This window comes from Rutidosis leptorrhynchoides, chromosome 8, assembly GCF_046630445.1.
Source record: "Rutidosis leptorrhynchoides isolate AG116_Rl617_1_P2 chromosome 8, CSIRO_AGI_Rlap_v1, whole genome shotgun sequence".
NCBI lineage: Eukaryota > Viridiplantae > Streptophyta > Magnoliopsida > Asterales > Asteraceae > Rutidosis > Rutidosis leptorrhynchoides.
Window position 1 is genome coordinate 171,019,585 of NC_092340.1, and position 22,429 is coordinate 171,042,013.

General features: G+C 38.5%; 1 protein-coding gene across 1 annotated transcript; it reads right to left on the reverse strand.

Annotated features, from left to right (window-relative positions):
* Positions 1 to 18,802: 18,802 nt before the first annotated feature.
* Positions 18,803 to 19,915, reverse strand: LOC139863940 (uncharacterized). Its single transcript, XM_071852541.1, has 2 exons — positions 19,804 to 19,915; positions 18,803 to 19,686 (listed from the first exon to the last, which is right to left on the reverse strand). The coding sequence occupies exons 1-2, from the start codon at positions 19,913 to 19,915 to the stop codon at positions 18,803 to 18,805; spliced, it is 996 nt and encodes a 331-aa protein (XP_071708642.1).
* Positions 19,916 to 22,429: the final 2,514 nt, after the last annotated feature.

Genomic DNA, 22,429 nt, shown 5'->3' on the forward strand with positions numbered 1-22,429 from the left:
TATCTCACAATCATAGTCTTTTACCACATCCATCCACCTACGTTGACGATAATTCAAATCTCGTTGATTAAAGAGATGTTTCAAACTCTTATTATCCGAATAAATCGTACTTTTGACACCATACAAGTAATGGCGCCAAATTTTCAACGCATGTACAACCGCCGCCAACTCAAGATCATGAGTCGGATATCTCGTCTCGTGTTCCTTTAATTGTCGAGAGGCATAAGCGATGAATTTACCCCTTTGTATTAGAACACTCCCGAGCCCATTTAACGAAGCATCACAATAAACCGTCATGTCTTCCACCCCTTCCGGTAACACTAACACCGGAGCTTGACATAACTTTTCTTTTAACAATTGAAAAGCAATTTCTTGCTCATTCTCCCAAACAAACCTCGCGTTCTTCCTTGTCAATTTCGTCAACGAAGAAGCGATCTTAGAAAAGTCTTGGATAAACCAACGATAATAACCGGCCAATCCGGGAAAACTTCGGATTTCCGTAGGCATATTCGGTTGTCTCCAACTCTTCACAGTCTCTATCTTCCCAGGATCTACTTGAATACCGTCCTTGTACACAATGTGACCAAGGAATTGAACCTCCCTTAGCCAAAATTCACATTTGGAGAACTTAGCATACAACGTCTCCTTTCGTAACTTCCTCAATACTTCACGCAAATGACGTTCATGTTCGTTCATACTTTTCGAGTAGACTAGTATGTCATCAATGAACACAATCACCGACTTGTCCAACATAGGTTGGCACACTCGGTTCATAAGGTCCATGAATGCCGCGGGTGCATTCTTAAGACCAAAAGGCATAACTACAAACTCAAAATGCCCATAACGCGTTTGAAAAGCCGTTTTCTCTATGTCTTCCTCACGGACCCGCACTTGATGATAGCCGGACCGTAAGTCAATCTTAGAAAAATACGTTGCGCCTTGGAGTTGGTCAAACAAATCGTGAATCCTAGGTAATGGATAGCGATTCTTGATCGTCACTTTGTTCAACTCCCGATCATCGATGCACATCCGCATACTTCCATCTTTCTTTTTCACAAACAAGACCGAAGCACCCCATGGCGAGGAGCTCGGTCGAATGAAACCCTTTTCAAGCAACTCTTGGTTTTGATTTAACAGCTCTTGCATTTCCGTCGGTGCTAAACGATAAGGAGTTTTAGCAATGGGGGTAGCCCCCGGAACCAACTCAATGCGAAATTCTACTTGTCTTTCCACCGGAACACCCGGTAACTCGTCTGGAAAAACGTCTTCGAATTCACTAACCACCGGAATTTCACGAATGGGTGGTGGCTCATCACGAGTATCCACAACATGGGCAAGATAAGCCATGCCACCACTAACAAGAAAACGATGTGCCCGTGCAAAAGAACATACCGGCACAAGTCTTCTTCGTTTATCGCCATGAATAATTAACTCTCCCCCACTTGGGGCCTTTACACGAATAAATTTTTCGTGACATCCAATATCGGCTCTATTATGATCGAGCCAATCCATACCCACAACGATATCAAAATCGCCCAAAGTCATAGGAATGAGATCAATTTTAATGTTTTCGGCACCAAACACAACATCACAATTTTTACATACGTCAACCACTAGCACCGTCTTGCCGTCCGCTATTTTGACTTCTACCGGACAAATTAACTTAGCAAATAGCTTATTAAGTTTAGGTACAAATCGAGGTGACACAAAAGACAAATTTGCACCACTATCAAATAGAATCCTTGCCGGATTAGAGTTAACCATGAAAGTACCTGAGACAACTTCGTTCGATTGTTTGGCTTCATCATTGGTCTAAAATAATTGCGACCTCTAGCCGTACCCGCCGCCTTTTCTAACTGCTTAACATTATCATTGCGCAACTCAGGACACTCGGGCCTCTTGTGCCCTTCTTTACCACAATTGAAACAAGTAAATTTGGGTGTGGAAGGTGAGTTGGGGCAATCACGAGAGATGTGACATTTTTGTCCACAAGTATAGCAAGTGGGTACATGACCACCGGAGCCACCTTTCTTCACACTATTAACACTTTCGGAGCCCTTCTTGTTCTTTTTGTTGGAAAAGCTCGATTGATTCGAATTCTCGAACTTCCTCTTACCAAAAGTAAAATTACTCTTTCTCAACACAAGCGCCTCAAAACCCTTCGCCATATTGAACAATTCATCAAAGCTCTTCACCACGTTCACACTAATTTTCTCTTGTTAGTTATCATTCAAGATTCGATAGAAATCTTCTTTCAACATTTTATCATTCCCGACATACTCCGGGCAAAATTGGGTCTTGGACAAAAACACGGATTTGAGAGTGTTCAAATCCATTGACCCTTGCCTCAAGGAACGTAACTCGTCCTTATGCCTAGTTAGATCGGCCGAAGTTCGGTACTCATCGAAAAACTCTACCTTCAATTCATCCCAAGTAAAATCCATGCATTGTTCTTCACCATAAACTTGGATTTTCGCATCCCACCATAGCTTAGCGTCACCCCTTAACATGCTACAACCATACCTTGTCTTCTTATCAAGAGGACATTCACAAGTACAGAAAGCCCCCTCCATATCGGAGATCCATCGGGCACTCTTGAGAGGGTCTCGTTCACCTTCAAAGGTGGGAGGTTGAGAATCCTTAAAATTCTTATAAAAGATGTCCCGTCTCCCCACATTATCCTCTTGATGAACGGCCTTCACTTGCTCCTTGACTACATTGCTCATCAATCATATCTAGAAACATTTTCTTAACATCCTCGAGGAACTCCGCCTTTTGATGTTTAAAGATGGCCTCAACTTTGGCCGTGAACTCAACGTCCTCACTCGTACCCCCATTTTCGGTGTCGTGTCCATTTCTCATCTTCATTCTATAAAACGGAAAAGATTAAACAACGGACGAACAAAAGGACATAACACGTATGCATATACGTATACCCCACACTACTCCATCTTACTCAACAATCGTCGTACATAACTTGTTTGACACGATTTGCACCCGTAACAATGGTAGCTAATCATTGTTACGCGAACACGTCGCATTAACTCGCTAGTACAATGTCCATCTCGCTTGATGATTACTAAACACAACATAATTCAATTAGCACGAGGTTAGTTCACATAAACCAAAGTACTAACAATTCCCGATTTGACCCAAAGTCCTACAAGTCCCGCATAAAAGCGCATACACAATAAAGTCTAAGTCTAGGCACCTATCTCAAGGCGCCTAAATCCCTTAGACCATGCTCTGATACCACTTGAAACAACCCAACCCGTATTCCATACGATAATTTTTTTTTTGTAATGATACACATTTACGCGCCAATAAAATATGTAAACCAATCCACAAGTTCCATTTAAATGTTCAACAATTTAAATGTTTACAAAAGGCACGAAGGCCATTAATTAAGTTCAATACAAGTTTGACCCACTACAACGATAGTTTATAATCCAAACGACCCTTTGAGCATGGTTTGGGACTAAACTACCCAAAACGTTAGGCCAACTTTCAAACTTCAACAAAACATCATCAAAGGCCACCTAGTGCCCGATAACCCCTTTGCCCTTATCCGCACCTGCAACTAAAAAGATAAACAACGAGAGGGGTAAGCTAATGCTTAGTGAGTGTAATAGTTATACATGTTCATATATAACCTACTCATTTACAAACACACACAAAACACTGCATACAAGCTAGCAACATGACAACCATGCAAAACTCATGCATAAACTACTTTCCACAATTTATAAGAAGCTAGCAACACCAATAGCATATAGTTCAATATTGAATATGCTATAACCAAATTCACACAACCATGGTTAACAAATAGTAAAAGGATTGGTACTCGAATTTCCCATCGGTGTTCATAACAACCGTTAGTGTACAACACATATATCACCATCTCTTGGACAACATATATCCGTTCATAAGATCATTAGTGTACAACACATATAACTCCAACTTGGACAACACATATCCATTTAATAACCCGTTAGCGTACAACACATATTTTGCTAAATTAGACAACACATATCCGTTCATAAATCGTTAGTGTACAACACATATATCGCTAACTAGAACAACACATATCGTTACGTACAAATAAGCACATCATATACGTACAAGTATACTTATTCCACTCACCTTGACGCAAGGATGATGATTATGCACGTCCGAAATTCAAGGCAACGTACCTAATTCATTTAGTACACATTCAATCACACAACTAGTGGAATTAACCAAAATACTTACACTTGAGCATTTAATGACCCAATTTGTATTAAATGTCTCAACTACACCACAACTGCCCATAAATGGCCAAGACTCATATTAAATCACTAAGGCTAGTGATTTAAAGTCTACTAACATCAATTAATATAACATAGGGTAATTCATACCCATTTTACCCAATTAGGTCAACTAGTACTCATTTGACCCATTTTAAATACTTAGACTCACAATCAAGTCAAACTTACCCATTAACACTTCTTTCATAAATCTAAAAGTGTATTAGTGACTACAACGTCATTAAACACTTACAATCTCAAATTACAAGACCCAAAACCCTAGATTGTGACTATTAGGGTTTCATTACAACAACATAACCCAAATTCACCCATTTAACCCTCAAATGGGTCATGCAATTAACCAATTAAAACTCAAAACTTAGAGTTAGAACTTACTGAGACTATCAACGTATAGCTAGAGACGCAAGGAACAACTTTAATTCTTGCTCCAAAGATCAACCCTTAATCCTTCACTCTCAAATCTCACTTTTAATCCAAAAGGGTTTTAAGTTTTGGGAGAGAAATTGGAAAGAAAAGAGAAAAGAAATTAAATGAAATGGATGAGTGGTTGGGATTTAATGCTCCCATCAGATTTATACGCCAAATTACCAATTTTCCCCTTAAAGTCATTTAAATTGAGCTAAAACCGGAGTCTGTCCAGCAGCATTGCCGCGGCGCAGCCCATTTGTCACGGCGCGACATATCGAAGGAAAAATGACCCTTGTTAACCTGACTTCGGATCTGGAAATGCTTTATGTGTCGCGGCGCGGCCCAGTTTATCGTGGCGCGACCTTAGCCGTTACCTGGACACCTCGACAACCTTAAACAAATTTTGATTTTATTTAATTCGTACACTTAAATCCCGCTTCATATATTCGCCTAACCCTTAACAATGGTCTCACAAGACTTAACGCTATCAAAACCCATGTATAAACTTGTATATGCACCCATTATCAAATAAATATATATATATATATATATATATATATATATATATATATATATATATATATATATATATATATACAATTACGCATAATCTAGCGAGTTACAAACGTACAATGATTAAGTATGTACCTTTCAATATGTACGGGAAAAACGGGATGTTACACTTAGGTCGGGTCATAGTTTGATAGTCATAGTGCTTGAAGTGGTTTTAGAGTTAAGTGACAAAAGATTTGAATAAGTATTATGTGTACTTTCTATTTTTAATAAGTTTCCATTTTTAGAAAGTTTCCACTTTTAGTATGTTTTTTTTTTATTTTAGTAAAATTTCCATATTTAGAAGGTTCCTATTTTTTTTTGAAAGTTTCCTTATTTAGAAAGTCAACTCAAGTCAACCAAAGTCAAATGGAAAAGTCAACCTGAAAAGTCAGCTAAAAGTCAGCTCTAGTCAACTTTGATATTTAATGTATACTTAATTTCAATATTATCCATTTTAATATTGTTTGATATGATATAAGTTATATTATAAGCTTAATGTAACACCCAAATATTCATGGTACATAGAGTGCAAATGGCGTACATAAATGTATAGTGCATGGCGTAAATTAAAAAGCTCAGGAAACTGCTCAGACCACTGTGCGCGCCGCGCACCACTAAGTGAGCGCGCCGCGCACACTGCCAGCGACAGGATTCTATTTTTCTGCTTTTTGAGTTTAATGATGGGCATTTTGGTCATTTCACTTGGGGTCGGATCTGTGGCCATATCAACTGGTTTGGATCCAATTGTGGATCAATTTCACATCCATTCATCACTCTTATCTCCAAACCCTAGTGAGAGAAGAGTTTAGAGAGAGAAAGCTTCATTTGGGGAAGAAGGGGTTGGATTCTCACCAAAGCTCGGGTTTTAAAGTTGTTCATCTCGTTCACGGCTACGTTGTGGTAGTTTCGGTAAGTTCAAACTCCGAATTTTATTGGTTGATTTTGGTACTCAAGTTAGAGTTTGAACTTAAAATTGTTAGGAAACCCATTTAAACTCATAAAGTGAGTTTATTGATGCCAGTAATCGGGTTATTGGTTGTTGTTGGTGGATTTTGGGTTGGTGAACAAATTGGCTATGATTAGGACTTGTATTTGGGTTTAATCACTAGGATTAGTGATTATGGAAGTGTTAGAACCCATTTTGTGTATTTGAAAGACTAATTTTGGAAATGAGTCAAAATTGGGGTTTTGGTTGATTTTGAGAATGATAAGTGTTTAACACTTAAGATTGGGTTCAATTGGCATAGTAAGACCATTTTCATTTGTGTTAGTGATTATTGGTTAGTTTGGGCGCGTTTTGGGTTTGTAAGTGCAATTGGTCGAATTTGCACTAAGGGTCGAATTGAGTTGGTTTGTAAATCCAATCTAAGTGTGTTGTTGTAATTGTGATGATGGAATAGGTACATTTCATCGGCGATTTGCGGATAATTCGGTAGCATTTCATCAAGGCGACAAGGTGAGTGGAATGATTATACATGTTCGTATATAATGTATCTATTTGTAGGGCGGGGGAGTGGCCGGGTATGCGTTGTCTATAACACCAAAGTTAGTGATATATTTCGTTGTACACTAACGATGGACATTTCGTTGTCCAAACCACCAAGAGTTAGTGATATATTTCGTTGTACACTAACGATTGCTTTGAACGGATATTTCGTGGTCCAATCCGACCAAGAGTTAGTGATATATTTCGTTGTACACTAACGATTGCTTTGAACGGATATTTCGTTGTCCAATCCGACCAAGAGTTAGTGATATATTTCGTTGTACACTAACGATTGCTTTGAACGGATATTTCGTTGTCCGAATGGCCTAGGGATTAGTGATATATTTCGTTGTACACTAACGGTTGTTATGAATACCGGTGAGAAATTCGAAGTACCATTCCCTTGTGTAATCGGTTAACCATGGTGACGTGTTGTAGTGTAACATTTTATATTATTCGAGTTATATATATGTTGTTGTGGTGCTAGCTTGTGGTCTTGAAGAATTTAGAGTTATACTTGCGAAGGTATGCTATGTAACTTGCTAGCGTGTATGAGGTATTTGTGTAAGTGTATGCAAGTAGGTATATTATATATGTATATGTATAATTATTGCATTCACTAAGTTTTAGCTTACCCTCTCGTTGTTTACCTTTTTTATAGATTTGCTTTGGAGACGGTGGCTCGGGTGAGCGCGAGGATTAGTGGACTTGCTTTGGATTTGGATTAGGATTGGGTAGCGTATCCCCAATTGCCATGCTCGGCTTTTATTTTGTGTTAGAAACTGGGGTCGAAAATTGTATTTCGTACTTAACTCGTAAAACCGGCCGATGTGGACCCGGTGTCGTAAAACTTGTTTATTATCAAAACGTGTTAGTTTTACTTATTATAATGTGTTGTGAAAACCGTCTGGTCTAATTGTGTCGGGAAGTCGAAGATCTTTTTGCGTGAAACGAACAAGTTGATCAGAACTGTCCAGGCCTCTGTGCGCGCCGCGCACAGAGGGTGGTACGCGCCGCGCACTACACTGAGTATACAATTTTTTTAACGCGTATTTGGTTGGTTAACGGGTTGGGTTGTTACAAGTGGTATCAGAGCATGGTCTAAGGGATTTAGGTGACTTGAGATAGGTGCCTAGACTTAGACTTTTATGTGTGCGAAATTGTTACGGGACTTGTAGGATTACGGGTTGGAAAGGGAAATTGGTTAGTGACCTAGTTTATAGGTGGACTAACATTTATATTAATATGCGGATGTTATTAATATACTAATGCGTTGTTTTGTGTTTATGCTTGTGTTTGAGAAAAATCATCGAGCAAGATGGTCGTGGTACTAACGAGTGGATGCGACGTGTTCGCGTATTAGTGACTAGCTATCATTAATACGAGTGCAAATTGTGTCTAACAAGTTATGTAAGACGATTATTGAGCAAGATGGGGCGATGTTGCATGTATGGTTCTATACGTTCATGATCTAATCTTTGCATTTCTTAAAATGGTGACGGGAAATGGGATCGAGATGAACGACGTTGAGTTTAATGCTAGAGTTGCGGCCGCCGTTGCGGAGTAAATGGGTAGGATGTATTCCGATTTTTGAAGTAATGGTGAAATGGAGCGTTGTCGTAAGAGCTTCATGAAGACTAAACCTCCGATATATGACGGGAAACCGGATCCTTTGATAAGCACAACATGGATCTCGGATGCCGAAGGGTGTTTTTGTTCTATTGATTGCCCTCCCAAGAAGAGGACGAGACTCGCTACTAGCTTGTTGCGGGGTAGGGCAAGGGAGTGGTTGGATGGTAAGATTGATATTGTTGGCGGTGAAGCATTTAAGGGGTTATCGTGGGATGATTTTAAGAAGGAATTTTTTGAGGAGTTCCGGACTTGAGCGGATTTGTTGGACTTGCGTAATGAGTTACGAAATATGCAACAAGGTTCTATGGATTTGAATACTCTCAAGACGACCTTTATGGCAAAGGCTCGTGTTTGCCCGAAGTATATTGGGAATGATCGTATGTTGATGGAAAATTTCTGTCGAGCTTTGAATGATGACTTGCGGAACAAAATTAGCATTGGTTAAGTGAACTCGTTCGCGGAGTTATTCACCGTGGCTAGGGGCTTTGAATCGCATTCGCGATCGATAATTGGTGAACCTTCGAGTAAGAGAAGGGTTGATTCGTATGGTGCTCCAAGTAAGAAGGCTAAGGGTGCAATTGTGAGCATGGGAAATGTAGAGAAAGGAATTACGAGTTCTCGTGCGCCTAGATGTTTCAATTGTGGTGTTAGGGGCCATAAGCTATGGGAGTGCACGATACCGAGAAGTGATGACGGAATGTGCTACTATTGTCATAAAGAGGGACATCGCAAGCCGGATTGTCTCGAGTTGGCGGCGGTAAATGCCGTAAGGGGACGTTAAGGTACTTTTCGTTTTTAATAAATATGTCCTTTGAATATTTATTGTGTGCCGATGTGTACGGTTTTGTTGAGTGCGTTGTGTTGCGCGTTTTATTGTTATGGGTGAAGTTCCTAATGGAAGTACCCTATAGTGACGTTTGGTTGTCGGGCGAAGGGCGTAAGACTTGGTGCAACCATGCATTCCTTAATGTTTCGGAAAGCATTTCTACCAAGCCATGGAAATGGGCTTTGGTGTTCGAATGTTAGAGCGTGCTCGCTTTCGTGTAGAAGTTGATGAACCATGAGGTTCGTCGGGTGGACGGAACCATTGAGATCAAGTGTTTGGCCTAGATGAATGTTAGTAATGGAGTCTACGGGACGCAACGTTAGGTGCCTCTTTCATACCTACTAGCGTGGTGATCGACTCCGATGGTGTTGCGGTTACATTGTGCTTAGGGTACCGGGGAGAAACCCTTAAGTACATGAGTGACTAGGTGGAAATTTGACAAGCTAGAGCAACCGGAGCATTGCAAGGTTTAAGTTGCGAAATTTGTGGTAAACTCTTTGTTTGAAGTGTTTAAGAATAGGTTAAAAACCTTCGTATGCTCAAAGTTGGAGCAAGGTTTGATGACGTACGTATTAGGAACTATGCAAGACGGGTGTACCTCGTCTCTCTTTTAGGGGTTATGATAATGCAAATGGCGCATTAGTTGTTGGATTAGTGGTCACTCCTTCCGTGAGAGTGAGCATGTGTTTATCGTCGGGATTTATTGTTGAAAACGAATCCATGAGAATTCAAGGACTATGACCAATGAGGATATTGGTTGTGTATGTTGATAAGTGGTCGTTCCACGGGATGCTATTGTTCGGTGATGTGGTTACGGAGTGGAGTTCTAAGTGGGGGAGTTTGTACTCTCGCACGAAGGTGTTCTATTGTAGTGATATTTGGACGATGCTCGTAGGGATTCGAAGCTAGTGTTGAGACCTACATTGGTCGATTGTGGTAAAAGTACGATTTGAAATAAATTGTACTTATGGTTTTTGGATTTAAATTATCACCGAGGTGGTGATATGGTAAATCTAATTGAGAGATAATTTACGCGTTCGACGAGCAAGGTAAGATCCCTCGGTTGAGGGATGTGCGTGCCGGATTCTCTTATAGGGAATTATTGTTGTGCCTATGCGCAATATGGGTGGTTCTTGGCTCGATTGTGTTAGCCGTTTGGTTACCTTTGGAAATAGCATAATGGGACTTTGAGAAAGGGTACGATGCCTCATTATCGTATACTTTGGGTGGTAGTTACACGATAGCCATTATTGTGTACTACGAGGTGCTTACGTGTATGTGTTTATTTGGGGTTATCTCTAGGTTGACCGTGTTTGACTAGCGTTAGGTGATGAGTGATATCCGGAAGGATTAGCTTTTAGTTAACCACTCTTGGTTGTGATTGATGGTGAGCGGTTTTCGGAAAGAACCGTTACTTGTAGGTTTATGATGTTAATTGACCGTATGAATTGTGCACATAGCCATTTTGTGCACATGGTGGTGAATGATAGCCGATTTTTACTCACACGTTGGTAATAGTGTTGCATAGCCATTTTGGAACACCTCGGGGGTTAGTGTTATATTTCGTTGTACAATAACGATTGTTGAGAACACCGATGGGAAATCCGAAGTACCATTCCCTTGTATTATTGGTTAATCGTGGTATAACCATATCGGAATGGGAGTACCATTCATGTGTTGTCCACATTCCATATTTATATACATAGCCGTGTTTGTGCGTATGATTGTGAGTAATAGCCGTGTTTTACTCACACGATTTGAACATGTGATGCCTTAGTCGATTTGGACGTTAGCGGTTTTGGTCGCTTGCTTACGATGTACGATAGTTTTGTACTAGTCGTGTTTGCACACTACGGGGGATGCTAGGGGTAAGTGTTATCCGTAAGGATTCGTTTTTTCTTGTTGTTCATCGTTTGGGTCGTTAACCTTAGGTTGAGACTTGGTTGTTCTTAGCATTGTACTTGGTGAGAGTACGTCCAGGGATTGATATCTCGGTACGAGATCGGTTGAGTTTTCCCGATTGGAGGGATTTAACAAATTCTTGTGCTTGGATTTGTGAATTTTAATAGATCGTGGGTGACGATTTGGTTATTAATGGTGACTCTTAGAGAAGGATTGCCTAGAGAAGTTGGAAGAGTACGTGGCGGTCTCGCGTATTCCAAGTGATCATTATGGATTTCGGATGTTGTATGTATTGCACGTTTCGGAACGCGTACAAGTGTGTTTTTAGTTTTTGGAATAATCTTCGGATTAATGCTTAATGTGGTGGAGATCGAATTTGGAACTTATGTTGAGGACCGTGGAGTGTAGATCCGGACGGTTAAGTGACGAGGATCACGAGGACGTGATCGATTCTAAGTGGGGGAGAGTTGTAACACCCAAATATTCATGGTACATAGAGTGCAAATGGTGTACATAAATGTATAGTGCATGGCGTAAATTAAAAAGCTCAGGAAACTGCTCAGACCACTGTGCGCGCCGCGCACCACTAAGTGAGCGCGCCGCGCACACTGCCAGCGACAGGATTCTATTTTTCTGCTTTTTGAGTTTAATGATGGGCATTTTGGTCATTTCACTTGGGGTCAGATATGTGGCCATATCAACTAGTTTGGATCCAATTGTGGATCAATTTCACATCCATTCATCACTCTTATCTCCAAACCCTAGTGAGAGAAGAGTTTAGAGAGAGAAAGCTTCATTTGGGGAAGAAGGAGTTGGATTCTCACCAAAGCTCGGGTTTTAAAGTTGTTCATCTCATTCACAGCTACGTTGTCGTAGTTTCGGTAAGTTCAAACTCCGAATTTCATTGGTTGATTTTGGTACTCGAGTTAGAGTTTGAACTTAAAATTGTTAGGAAACCCATTTAAACTCATGAAGTGAGTTTATTGATGCTAGTAATCGGGTTATTGGTTGTTGTTGGTGGATTTTGGGTTGGTGAACAAATTGGCCATGATTAGGACTTGTATTTGGGTTTAATCACTAGGATTAGTGATTATGGAAGTGTTAGAACCCATTTTGTGTATTTGAAAGACTAATTTTGGAAATGAGTCAAAATTGGGGTTTTGGTTGATATTGAGAATGATAAGTGTTTAACACTTAAAATTGGGTTCAATTGGCATAGTAAGACCATTTTCACTTGTGTTAGTGATTATTGGTTAGTTTGGGCGCGTTTTGGGTTTGTAAGTGCAATTGGTCGAATTTGCACTAAGGGTCAAATTGAGTTGGTTTGTAAATCCACTCTAAGTGTGTTGTTGTAATTGTGATGATGGAATAGGTACATTTCATCGGCGAGTTACGGATTATTCGGTAGCATTTCATCAAGGCGACAAGGTGAGTGGAATGATTATACATGTGCGTATATAATGTATCTATTTGTAGGGCGGGGGAGGGGCCGGGTATGCGTTGTCTATACCACAAAAGTTAGTGATATATTTCGTGGTACACTAACGATGGACATTTCGTTGTCCAAACCACCAAGAGTTAGTGATATATTTCGTTGTACACTAACGATTGCTTTGAACAGATATTTCGTTGTCCAATCCGACCAAGAGTTAGTGATATATTTCGTTGTACACTAACGATTGCTTTGAACGGATATTTCGTTGTCCAATCCAACCAAGAGTTAGTGATATATTTCGTTGTACACTAACGATTGCTTTGAACGGATATTTCGTTGTCCGAATGGCCTAGGAATTAGTGATATATTTCGTTGTACACTAACGGTTGTTATGAATACCGGTGGGAAATTCGAAGTACCATTCCCTTGTGTAATCGGTTAACCATGGTGACGTGTTGTAGTGTAACATTTTATATTATTCGAGTTATATATATGTTGTTGTGGTGCTAGCTTGTGGTCTTGAAGAATTTAGAGTTATACTTGCGAAGGTATGCTATGTAACTTGCTAGCGTGTATGAGATATTTGTGTAAGTGTATGCAAGTAGGTATATTATATATGTACATGTATAATTATTGCATTCACTAAGCGTTAGCTTACCCTCTCGTTGTTTACTTTTTTTATAGATTTGCTTTGGAGACGGTGGCTCGGGTGAGCGCGGGGATTAGTGGACTTGCTTTGGATTTGGATTAGGATTGGGTAGCGTATCCCCAATCGCCATGCTCGGCTTTTATTTTGTGTAAGAAACTGGGGTCAAAAATTGTATTTCGTACTTAACTCGTAAAACAGGCCGATGTGGACCCTGTGTCGTAAAACTTGTTTATTATCAAAACGTGTTAGTTTTACTTATTATAATGTGTTGTGAAAACCGTTTGGTCTAATTGTGTCGGGAAGTCGAAGATCTTTTCGCGTGAAACGAACAAGTTGATCAGAACTGTCCAGGCCTCTGTGCGTGCCGCGCACAGAGGGTGGTACGCGCCGCGCACTACACTGAGTATACAAATTTTTTTTTAACGCGTATTTGGTTGGTTAACGGGTTGGGTTGTTACACTTAATTAATTTAAATGAACTTAATTACATTATAGTACGTCTCAATGATATGAATATATATATTATACATATCTATTTATTTAATGACGAAATATTAGTTATAATATAAGTATTTTAAATTAATAGTTAAATATTAATAATAAAGTTAGATTATTATGTCTATTGATTAAATATTAGTTAACTTATAACATAATTAATTATTAATTTATTAATAAAATTAATAAACATAATAGATTTTAGTTATATTAATAATCATTTAGTAATATGAGTAATTAATAAAATAATTTTGTCCTAAGTTTTAATAATTGTTTTATCTAAAGTATTATTAAATAATAATACCATTTACCATAAGTATTATTTTTAAATATAAGTTTTTATTATACGATTCTTAATAAATTCGTATCTCAAAATCTACACGTCGGTTTTTAACGATCCTTCTATGCTTTTTCAATAACTCGACAATCCTGACAACTTGGTTAACTTTATTTTTCCAGACCTCGCACACATCCCGAGGTCGGTTCTGCACAGTTCGTATTTTCATATATTTTTTATTTCAAAACTTGTTTTAATTGTATCTTTTTAACCGTACGTCAGATTTTAACGTTCTTTATATATTTTTGTGTCGCAACATCGATCCCGACATGATGGTGATATCCGATCAGTCCAGATCAGTCACGTTTTTCGAGACAAAAGCTGCTGTATTTATTATTATATATATAATGTATATAAACTTTAAAAATTAATATCATGAGTTCTATACATCCGTTTAACGCAAATTTTATATGTAAATTGCACTACTCTTCATGAGGATCACAATGAGCAAGTTAGTTTCATCATAAAATATTAGCAAGGTGTCCGAAAAAAAATATTTATTATTCTGTCCAAATTATTTAATCATTAAAAATCATGTTTTTAACATCTTTTAATTATCCAAACACCATAAAAATTATCCACAAGCACTATAACTAATCATACAACTAAAATAACATAATAATAAGTAATAACTGAAAAAGATGAAGTTTAGGTCTACCTCAAATCAAGAAAAGAGAAGGATAGGATCGAAGATCGGATCGAGAGGAGTACGAATATACTAATCAACTTGAATGGTGTTCAAAAATTATAAAGATGAGATTGAAAAATAATGATTATGGTGTTGGGTGGTACTTACGGCCGAACAAAAAGAAAAGAAGAGAAAAGAGAAATTTTTGTGATTAAGTTTTGCGAATGTGCGATAAAATCAATCAAGTATCAAGTATATATATAAATTGCAAAAATAAAATAAAAACAATGATATGTGCACTAATCCCCCATGGGATTCGGCCGACCATGGCGTGAATCATCCATTTTCATTTTTTTTATATAAATCTTATCCTTATAGTATTTTATTAATTTATTAAATTGTTTAGTGGGCTAAATATTATTTTAAATGAAATAAGACAAGCTCGTGGTCACTGTTAAATGGTTTTGATAAGAAAATACATTTTAAGTGTTTGCCTCTTTGTTCAACTAACTCTATTTTATTTGTGCTACAACTAACTCTATTTTGTTTGTGCTACAACTAACTCTATTTTGTTTAAATTGCTCTAATGAAATACGATTATGTTATACTAATCAAGAAACTTATGGGATTTTGGCCGATCCATGGGGAGGGATATATATTTTATTTCCATAATATATTTTTTTTTAAACAACACTTATCTCTTAAAATAAATAATTAAATTTGGTCATGGCTAAAAACAATAGAAGACTAGCAAATAAAATATATAAAAAGGTTTTGGCCTAATCCCTTTAAAAAGGTCGGCCGTGAATATGAGAGTAACATATAATGTTTTTTTTTAATCTTATCCACAATAAAAGTATTTAATCTAATTAATTTAAATAAGGTGGGCTAAATACCATTTAAAAGGAAAATGATAAGTCCATAGATCATCCAAAATAGTTGGGCCTAGTTTGGCTAAAAATGGCCGAATTCATCAACTTTTGATTTTTCACATTGGCCCGAACGATACAACGAACTCGATCGGATAGAAAAAACGTTACACGATTTAAATATGCGAGAAGAATATTAATTCATGAAATAAAATATAGGAATATTTTATTATTTCTAATGACATAGGAATGTCACATAAAAGAATTCGGATTTAGAAATCACGAATATATATAATCGTTGGTTTGAAAACCGAGACGATTCTTCGAGTAAAAACGTCATACGTAGGAACATACTATCACGTAAACACACCTTTTCATTTAATAAATAATATAGAAATATTATTTAATTTATATGGGATATAATCTAGTCACATAAAAATGACATGACAAGGATACCAGTTGACAAAAGTAAAATACTTAAAAAAAAAAATAATTAACGAAAAAATTAGGGTCATGACAGTACCTACCCGTTAAAGAAATTTCGTCCCGAAATTTAAGCAGGTGCAGGGGTTGACTCATCATTTGAGAACAAATGCGGGTATTTCTGCTTCATCTGATCTTCACGCTCCCAAGTGAACTCGGGTCCGCGTCTAGCATTCCATCTAACTCGGACAATAGGAATCTTACTCCGCTTGAGTGTCTTAACCTCTCTATCCATAATCTCGACAGGTTCCTCAATAAAATGGAGTTGTTTATCAACAGGAAGATCATCAAGAGGAATGGTCTCATCGGCCTCGGCCAAACACTTCTTCAAATTAGACACATGAAAAACGTCATGAACAGCGCTAAGTTCTTGTGGCAATTTCAAACGATAAGCCACGGGTCCAACTTTCTCAGTAATCTCATACGGTCCAACAAATCGAGGACTTAACTTTCCCCTCTTACCAAAACGTACCACACCTTTCCAAGGTGATACCTTCAACATGACACGGTCACCGACTTGAAATTCTAAATCTTTTCTTCTAACATCGCATAACTCTTTTGCCGACTCCTGGCGGTTCTCAATCTTTCTTTAATCTGTACGATCTTCTTGGTAGTCTCGTGAATAATCTCTGGGCCTGTGAGTTGAGCATCCCCAACCTCATTCCAACAGATAGGAGACCTACACTTCCTACCATACAGAGCCTCAAACGGCGCGGCTTTAATACTTGCATGATAGCTGTTATTATAAGAAAATTCAGCCAGCGGCAAATATCTATCCCACCCATTACCGAAATCGATAACGCACGCTCGTAACATGTCTTCCAACGTTTGAATGGTCCTTTCACTCTGACCATCCGTCTGTGGAAGATAAGCAGTGCTCATATCCAACTTTGTTCCCAAAGCTTCCTGTAGAGATTGCCAAAACCTCGATGTAAATCGACTGTCTCGGTCTGAAATAATAGATAAGGGAACACCATGTCTTGAAACAATCTCCTTCAAATACAAACGAGTAAGCTTCTCCATCTAATCTGTTTCCTTAATAGACAAGAAATGAGCTGACTTTGTGAGTCGGTCTACAATAACCCAAATGGTATCATAACCACCCATAACTCTTGGTAGCTTCGTAATAAAATCCATCGTAATACCTTCCCACTTCCACTCGGGAATCTCAGGTTGCACCAGAAGTCCGGACGGTTTCTGATGTTCAGCTTTAACTTTAGCACAAGTCAAACACTTAGCCACATATGTAGCCACATCAGCTTTCAAATTAGGCCACCAATACAGCTCCTTAAGATCATGATACATTTTTCCTGAACCAGGATGAATAGAGTACCTAGACTTATGAGCCTCATCTAAAACAAGTTATCGCAGATCACCAAACTTCGGAACCCAAAGGAGTCCAGCAAAATACCGAGTACCATCGGTTCATACCTCAAACTTCTTAGCCATACCTTTGACTTTCTCGTTCACAAAATTCTCCTCCTTCAAGGCTTCTTGTTATGCCTCAAGAATCTGCCTAGCGAGGTTAGTTCGGATTGTCATATTCAAGGCCCTAAACCTGCGAGGTTCAGTCCTCTCGTTATGACTTAACGCATCGGCCACAATATTGGCCTTTCCCGGATGATATAAAAGTTCACAATCATAATCATTCAACGTCTCAACCCACCTACGCTGCCTCATATTCAACTGTTTCTGATCAAGGATATGTTGAAGACTTTTGTGATCAGTGTACACTGTACTTTTGACCCCATAAAGATAATGTCTCCAAATCTTAAGCGTAAATACAACAGCCCCCAACTCTAAATCATGGGTTGTATAATTCTGTTCATGGATCTTCAACTGACGTGACGCGTACGCAATGACTTTCTTTCGCTGCATCAAAACACATCCAAAGTCCTGACGCGATGCATCACAATAAACAATAAAATCATCATTACCCTCAGGTAGTGATAATATCGGAGCGGTAGTCAACTTCTTCTTCAGAGTTTGAAAAGCACTTCTTCAGAGTTTGAAAAGCAGTCTCTTGTTCATCCTTCCACTCATACTTCTTCCCCTTGTGCGTTAAAGCAGTCAGAGGTTTCGCTATACGAGAGAAATCTTGAATGAATCTTCTATAGTAACCTGCCAACCCTAGAAACTGACGAATCTGTGTAGGAGTCTTAGGAATTTCCCACTTCTCAATTGCCTCAATCTTGGCAGGATCAACTTGTATTCCCTGTTTACTAACAACATGTCCAAGGAATTGAACTTCTCTTAACCAGAAATCACACTTAGAGAACTTAGCGTACAACTCTTCTTTCCTCAACAAATCAAGTACCAACTTCAAATGTTCTTCGAGTTCTTCGTCACTCTTGGAATAAATATGAATGTCGTTGATGAAAACAATAATGAATTTGTCCAGATAGGGTCAACACACACGGTTCATGAGGTCCATGAACACAGCAGGTGCATTTGTCAATCCGAACGGCATAACAAGGAATTCGTAGTGACCATAATGGGTGCGGAAAGCGGTTTTTGGAATATTAGATTCTTTAACACGTAGTTGATGATAACCGGAACGAAGATCGATCTTAGAATAAATAGACAAACCTTGAAGTTGATCGAACAGATCATCAATTCTAGGAAGAGGGTAACAGTTTTTAATAGTAAGCTTGTTCAATTCACGATAATCAATACACAAACGAAATGAACCATCTTTCTTTTTGACAAACAGAACAGGAGCTCCCCACGGGGAAGAGCTGGGATGAATGAAACCTTTCTCCAATAAATCTTATAGTTGACTTGCAAGTTCTTAGAGTTCGGATGTAGCAAGTCTATAAGGCACACGGGCTACAGGAGCAGCACCCGGTGCTAGATCAATTTGGAATTCGACCGCTCGGTGTGGTGGAAGTCCGGGTAAATCTTCAGGAAACACTTCGGGAAAGTCGCGGATGATTGCTATGTCACTCAACTGTCTTTTTTTTGGATCGGGTTTACTTACGTGAGCAAGAATAGCGTGACACCCTTTCCTGAGATACTTCTGAACTTTCAAATAGCTAATGAGGCTCAACTGATTGCACTTCCTATCACCATAGATCATTAACGGTTTTCCATCTACTTGAGGAATACGAATAGCCTTCTCATAGCAAACAATCTCGGCTCGATTCTTGGATAGCCAATCCATACCAATGATTACATCGAAACTTCCTAACTTAATAGGTATCAAGTCTAATTCAAAACTTCTATCACCCAAAGTTATACTACAATTACGATACACTTTTTCAGCCTTAAGTAATTTACCACTCGCTACCTCTACAGTATACCTTCTGTCTAAGGTCGATAATGGAGTGATAATTTTAGGACTTAGTTTGCTAGACACAAAACATAAATCCGCACCAGAATCAAATAGAACATGAACCAGTAAATTATTGACTGAAAACGTACCAGTAACCAACTCAGGATCCTCTTCCGCATCTCTAACATTAATGTTGAACGCTCTACCACGTGCATTCCCACCATTTTTCTTCTTATCCGGGCACGAATCGATAAAATGCCCTGGTTTTCTACACCCATAACAAACCCTCTGTGCAACAACTTTATCCTTCCCATTAGTAGGTTCCTTTGCAGCAGTATTAGAAACAGAGCTCTTGCAATCTTGGGCTATGTGTCCCTGTTTGTTGCACTTGGAACACATAACTGTACAGTACCCGGTATGGTTCTTGTAGCATCTGGGGCACGTTTGATGCTGATTACCCTGCTTAGAACCCGAGTTATTATGCCTCTTATGCTAATTGTGATTTAAGTTACGGTTACCTTCCCATTTTCGCTTCCCGCTCTCATCTTTCTTAGCAACCTCATTGCTAGTTTCTCCAGGCGAGATCTTCCTTACCTTACTCAAAATCTTGTCATTTAGCTTGTGTGCCATAGCTACGTTAGATTCAATAGTTTAAGGTTCACTGGATTCATCACCAACTTCAATCAATTCAGATAATCCTTCAATATAAGCCTCGATCTTGAGGTCTTCGGTAGGAAAAACATTTAGACACAAAAGAGTCAACTCAAAGAACCGCTGATCATAAGCATCAATGTCATTTCCCTTCATTTTCAGATTTTTTAGCTCAGTCTCTAGTTTCTTAAGTTCACCCCTCGGACAGTAGTGGGTGATCATTCTTTGCTTGAAAGTTTCCCAAGTAAGGCCATATGCCACATCATTCCCAATAGCACTAACATGATTGTTCCACCAGGTCAATGCACTATTTTTCAAAGTGCAGCTGGCGAAGTTCACCTTATCCTCTTCTCGGACCCTGCTAGCTCGGAATATAGATTCCAACTTCTCAAACCAACGTGAAAGACCAACTGGTCCTTCAGTACCACAAAACTCTTGAGTCTTACTTCCCATGAAGGTCTTGTGAGAACAACCATCTTGGTTCCCATTTCCATTCCCATTATTGCCATTGTTGTTGTTATTGATATTATTCTGAAGAGCTGTGGTCATAGCAGCAGTGGCAGCAGCGATCCCTTCTGCCAACAACCGTTGAAAACGATCTTCGGTAGATTCACGAGGAGGAATGATCTTCAGAACAGGATAACACAATATTAATCACATTCATATATATAAAAGAGAGAGAATGATAAGTTATAACTTATAATTAATACCGAAATATTCATTTAATGCACAATAATGTTATAACAAAGAAGGCCAGGCTGTAGACTAGACTCTAATGCACCCTATTGACCTAGGGTTGACCACATTAAGACCGCCTAGTTCCCTACAACCAAAGCTCTGATACCAACTGAAACGTCCTGTTAAATTAACCTTGACGACCAACGTTTACTTGGTCCCATAACCTTGATCGAAAACTCTACATGAACATTTTTAAACAACCATTGCATTCATTTATTGAAAGAGATTACTCAAAAGGAAATCCAACATTTTAAAAGTTTTAAAGTCAAACCAAACTTAACAAATGTTGACCAAAAAGTCAACTAATATCCACAATAGTAAAATGCATGAAAAGTGAATGCAATAGTAATAATTGTTTAATTGAAATCTGCGACACCATATGCAGACTCTCTAGCCAGCGGAAGCAAATAATCAATCATCACCTGAGAATAAAACATGCGAGTAAACTGTCAACATAAGAATGTTGGTGAGATATAGGTTTAATAAAATGACTTGAATTAAATTAGACCACAAGATTTAATGTTGAGAAACGTCTTAAAATATTATTACATTTATCCCGTGAGCACCTGGTAACCCAACTTAACTCGGTTTATCTACCCTTTTATGGATCATACACTGAACAGATGTATCTTCTAACGAAGGACTATACATTCTCTTGAAAACTAGCGCGACTTGGAAGGAATGGGGCGGTCAGGCTCGATAGATCTATCAATAGGATTCGCGCCTACGGTACAGAGCCCGTAGCTACAAGTTACCAAGCTAAGGTATATTTTTGTTCAACTCACAAATGAATAATTTATCATTTTTGATTACTTGTGTCTAATATGTGAAACAAAAAGCATGTATTCTCTGTAGCGACCCCGACAAATCGTCAATTGACGGCGTCGACTACTTAGGTCCCGTTGAGTGGTCAGAGGTCTTTAACATGACGTTTGACCAAAGATATGTCGCATTCATTTCAAAGTAAATATTGTATCAAAGTTTAGAATAATTGTTCAACCAAAAGTTTCGTTACAAGTTATAAGTACAAGTGAAACATATGCGACACAGTTTTAAAGAAAGCCAAAAGACGCTCCACGTATGCACATATACTCGACATCCAATGCAAGTATCAAAATAATGAGCGGAAGCATGTTTCACATATCGTTCAAAGACCTGAGAAAAACATAGAAATCTGTCAACGAAAACGTTGGTGAAATCATAGGTTTAAGTAAATAAGTGAGTAAGAGTAAGTCGAACCACAAGATTTGCAACATTGATAAAATAGTAGTACATTCTAAAAGTTAATATTCACGAGCACCCAATTATCAAGGCTTAACATTCCGTCCGTTGAACCCCATTAATAGTGCTAGAACAACGATGTTTTTCGAAAATATATTTCATCTGTGGACGGTAGCGAACCGTCCGAGATGAGGGTTTGTCAAACCCATATGGCCATACAACATAAGTTCACGCCTACACTTACACCCTGCAAGTGTAACTAATGATAATCGAATTGAGGCTTTCGTTCTAAACTCGTATGTAGAATGTTTGTTTTCATGTACTTGTGTTCACTTGGTTAAAAAGAAACGTTTATGTTTTCTCATCCCAAATATAAGTTTAAAAAGAGTAAAAGTGGGACTATGATCTCACCTTGAGTGCAAGAGTAATAAAGTACTTCAACATGTAAACGCGTGCAAAGACAAAGCTAGTCTTGACCTAAACAAATAGGGTTGTATCAATAACGATAAACACAATCGGTCAAAGATGTTCAAT

What these genes read in the sequence shown, in the direction of transcription:
- LOC139863940 (XM_071852541.1), bottom strand. Translation starts at nt 19,915, where the DNA reads ATGGCACACAAGCTAAATGACAAGATTTTGAGTAAGGTAAGGAAGATC. An exon ending in CGGGAAGCGAAAATGGGAAG is followed by an intron (nt 19,687 to 19,803) that starts GTAACCGTAACT and finishes GGTACTGTACAG; the next exon opens with TTATGTGTTCCAAGTGCAAC.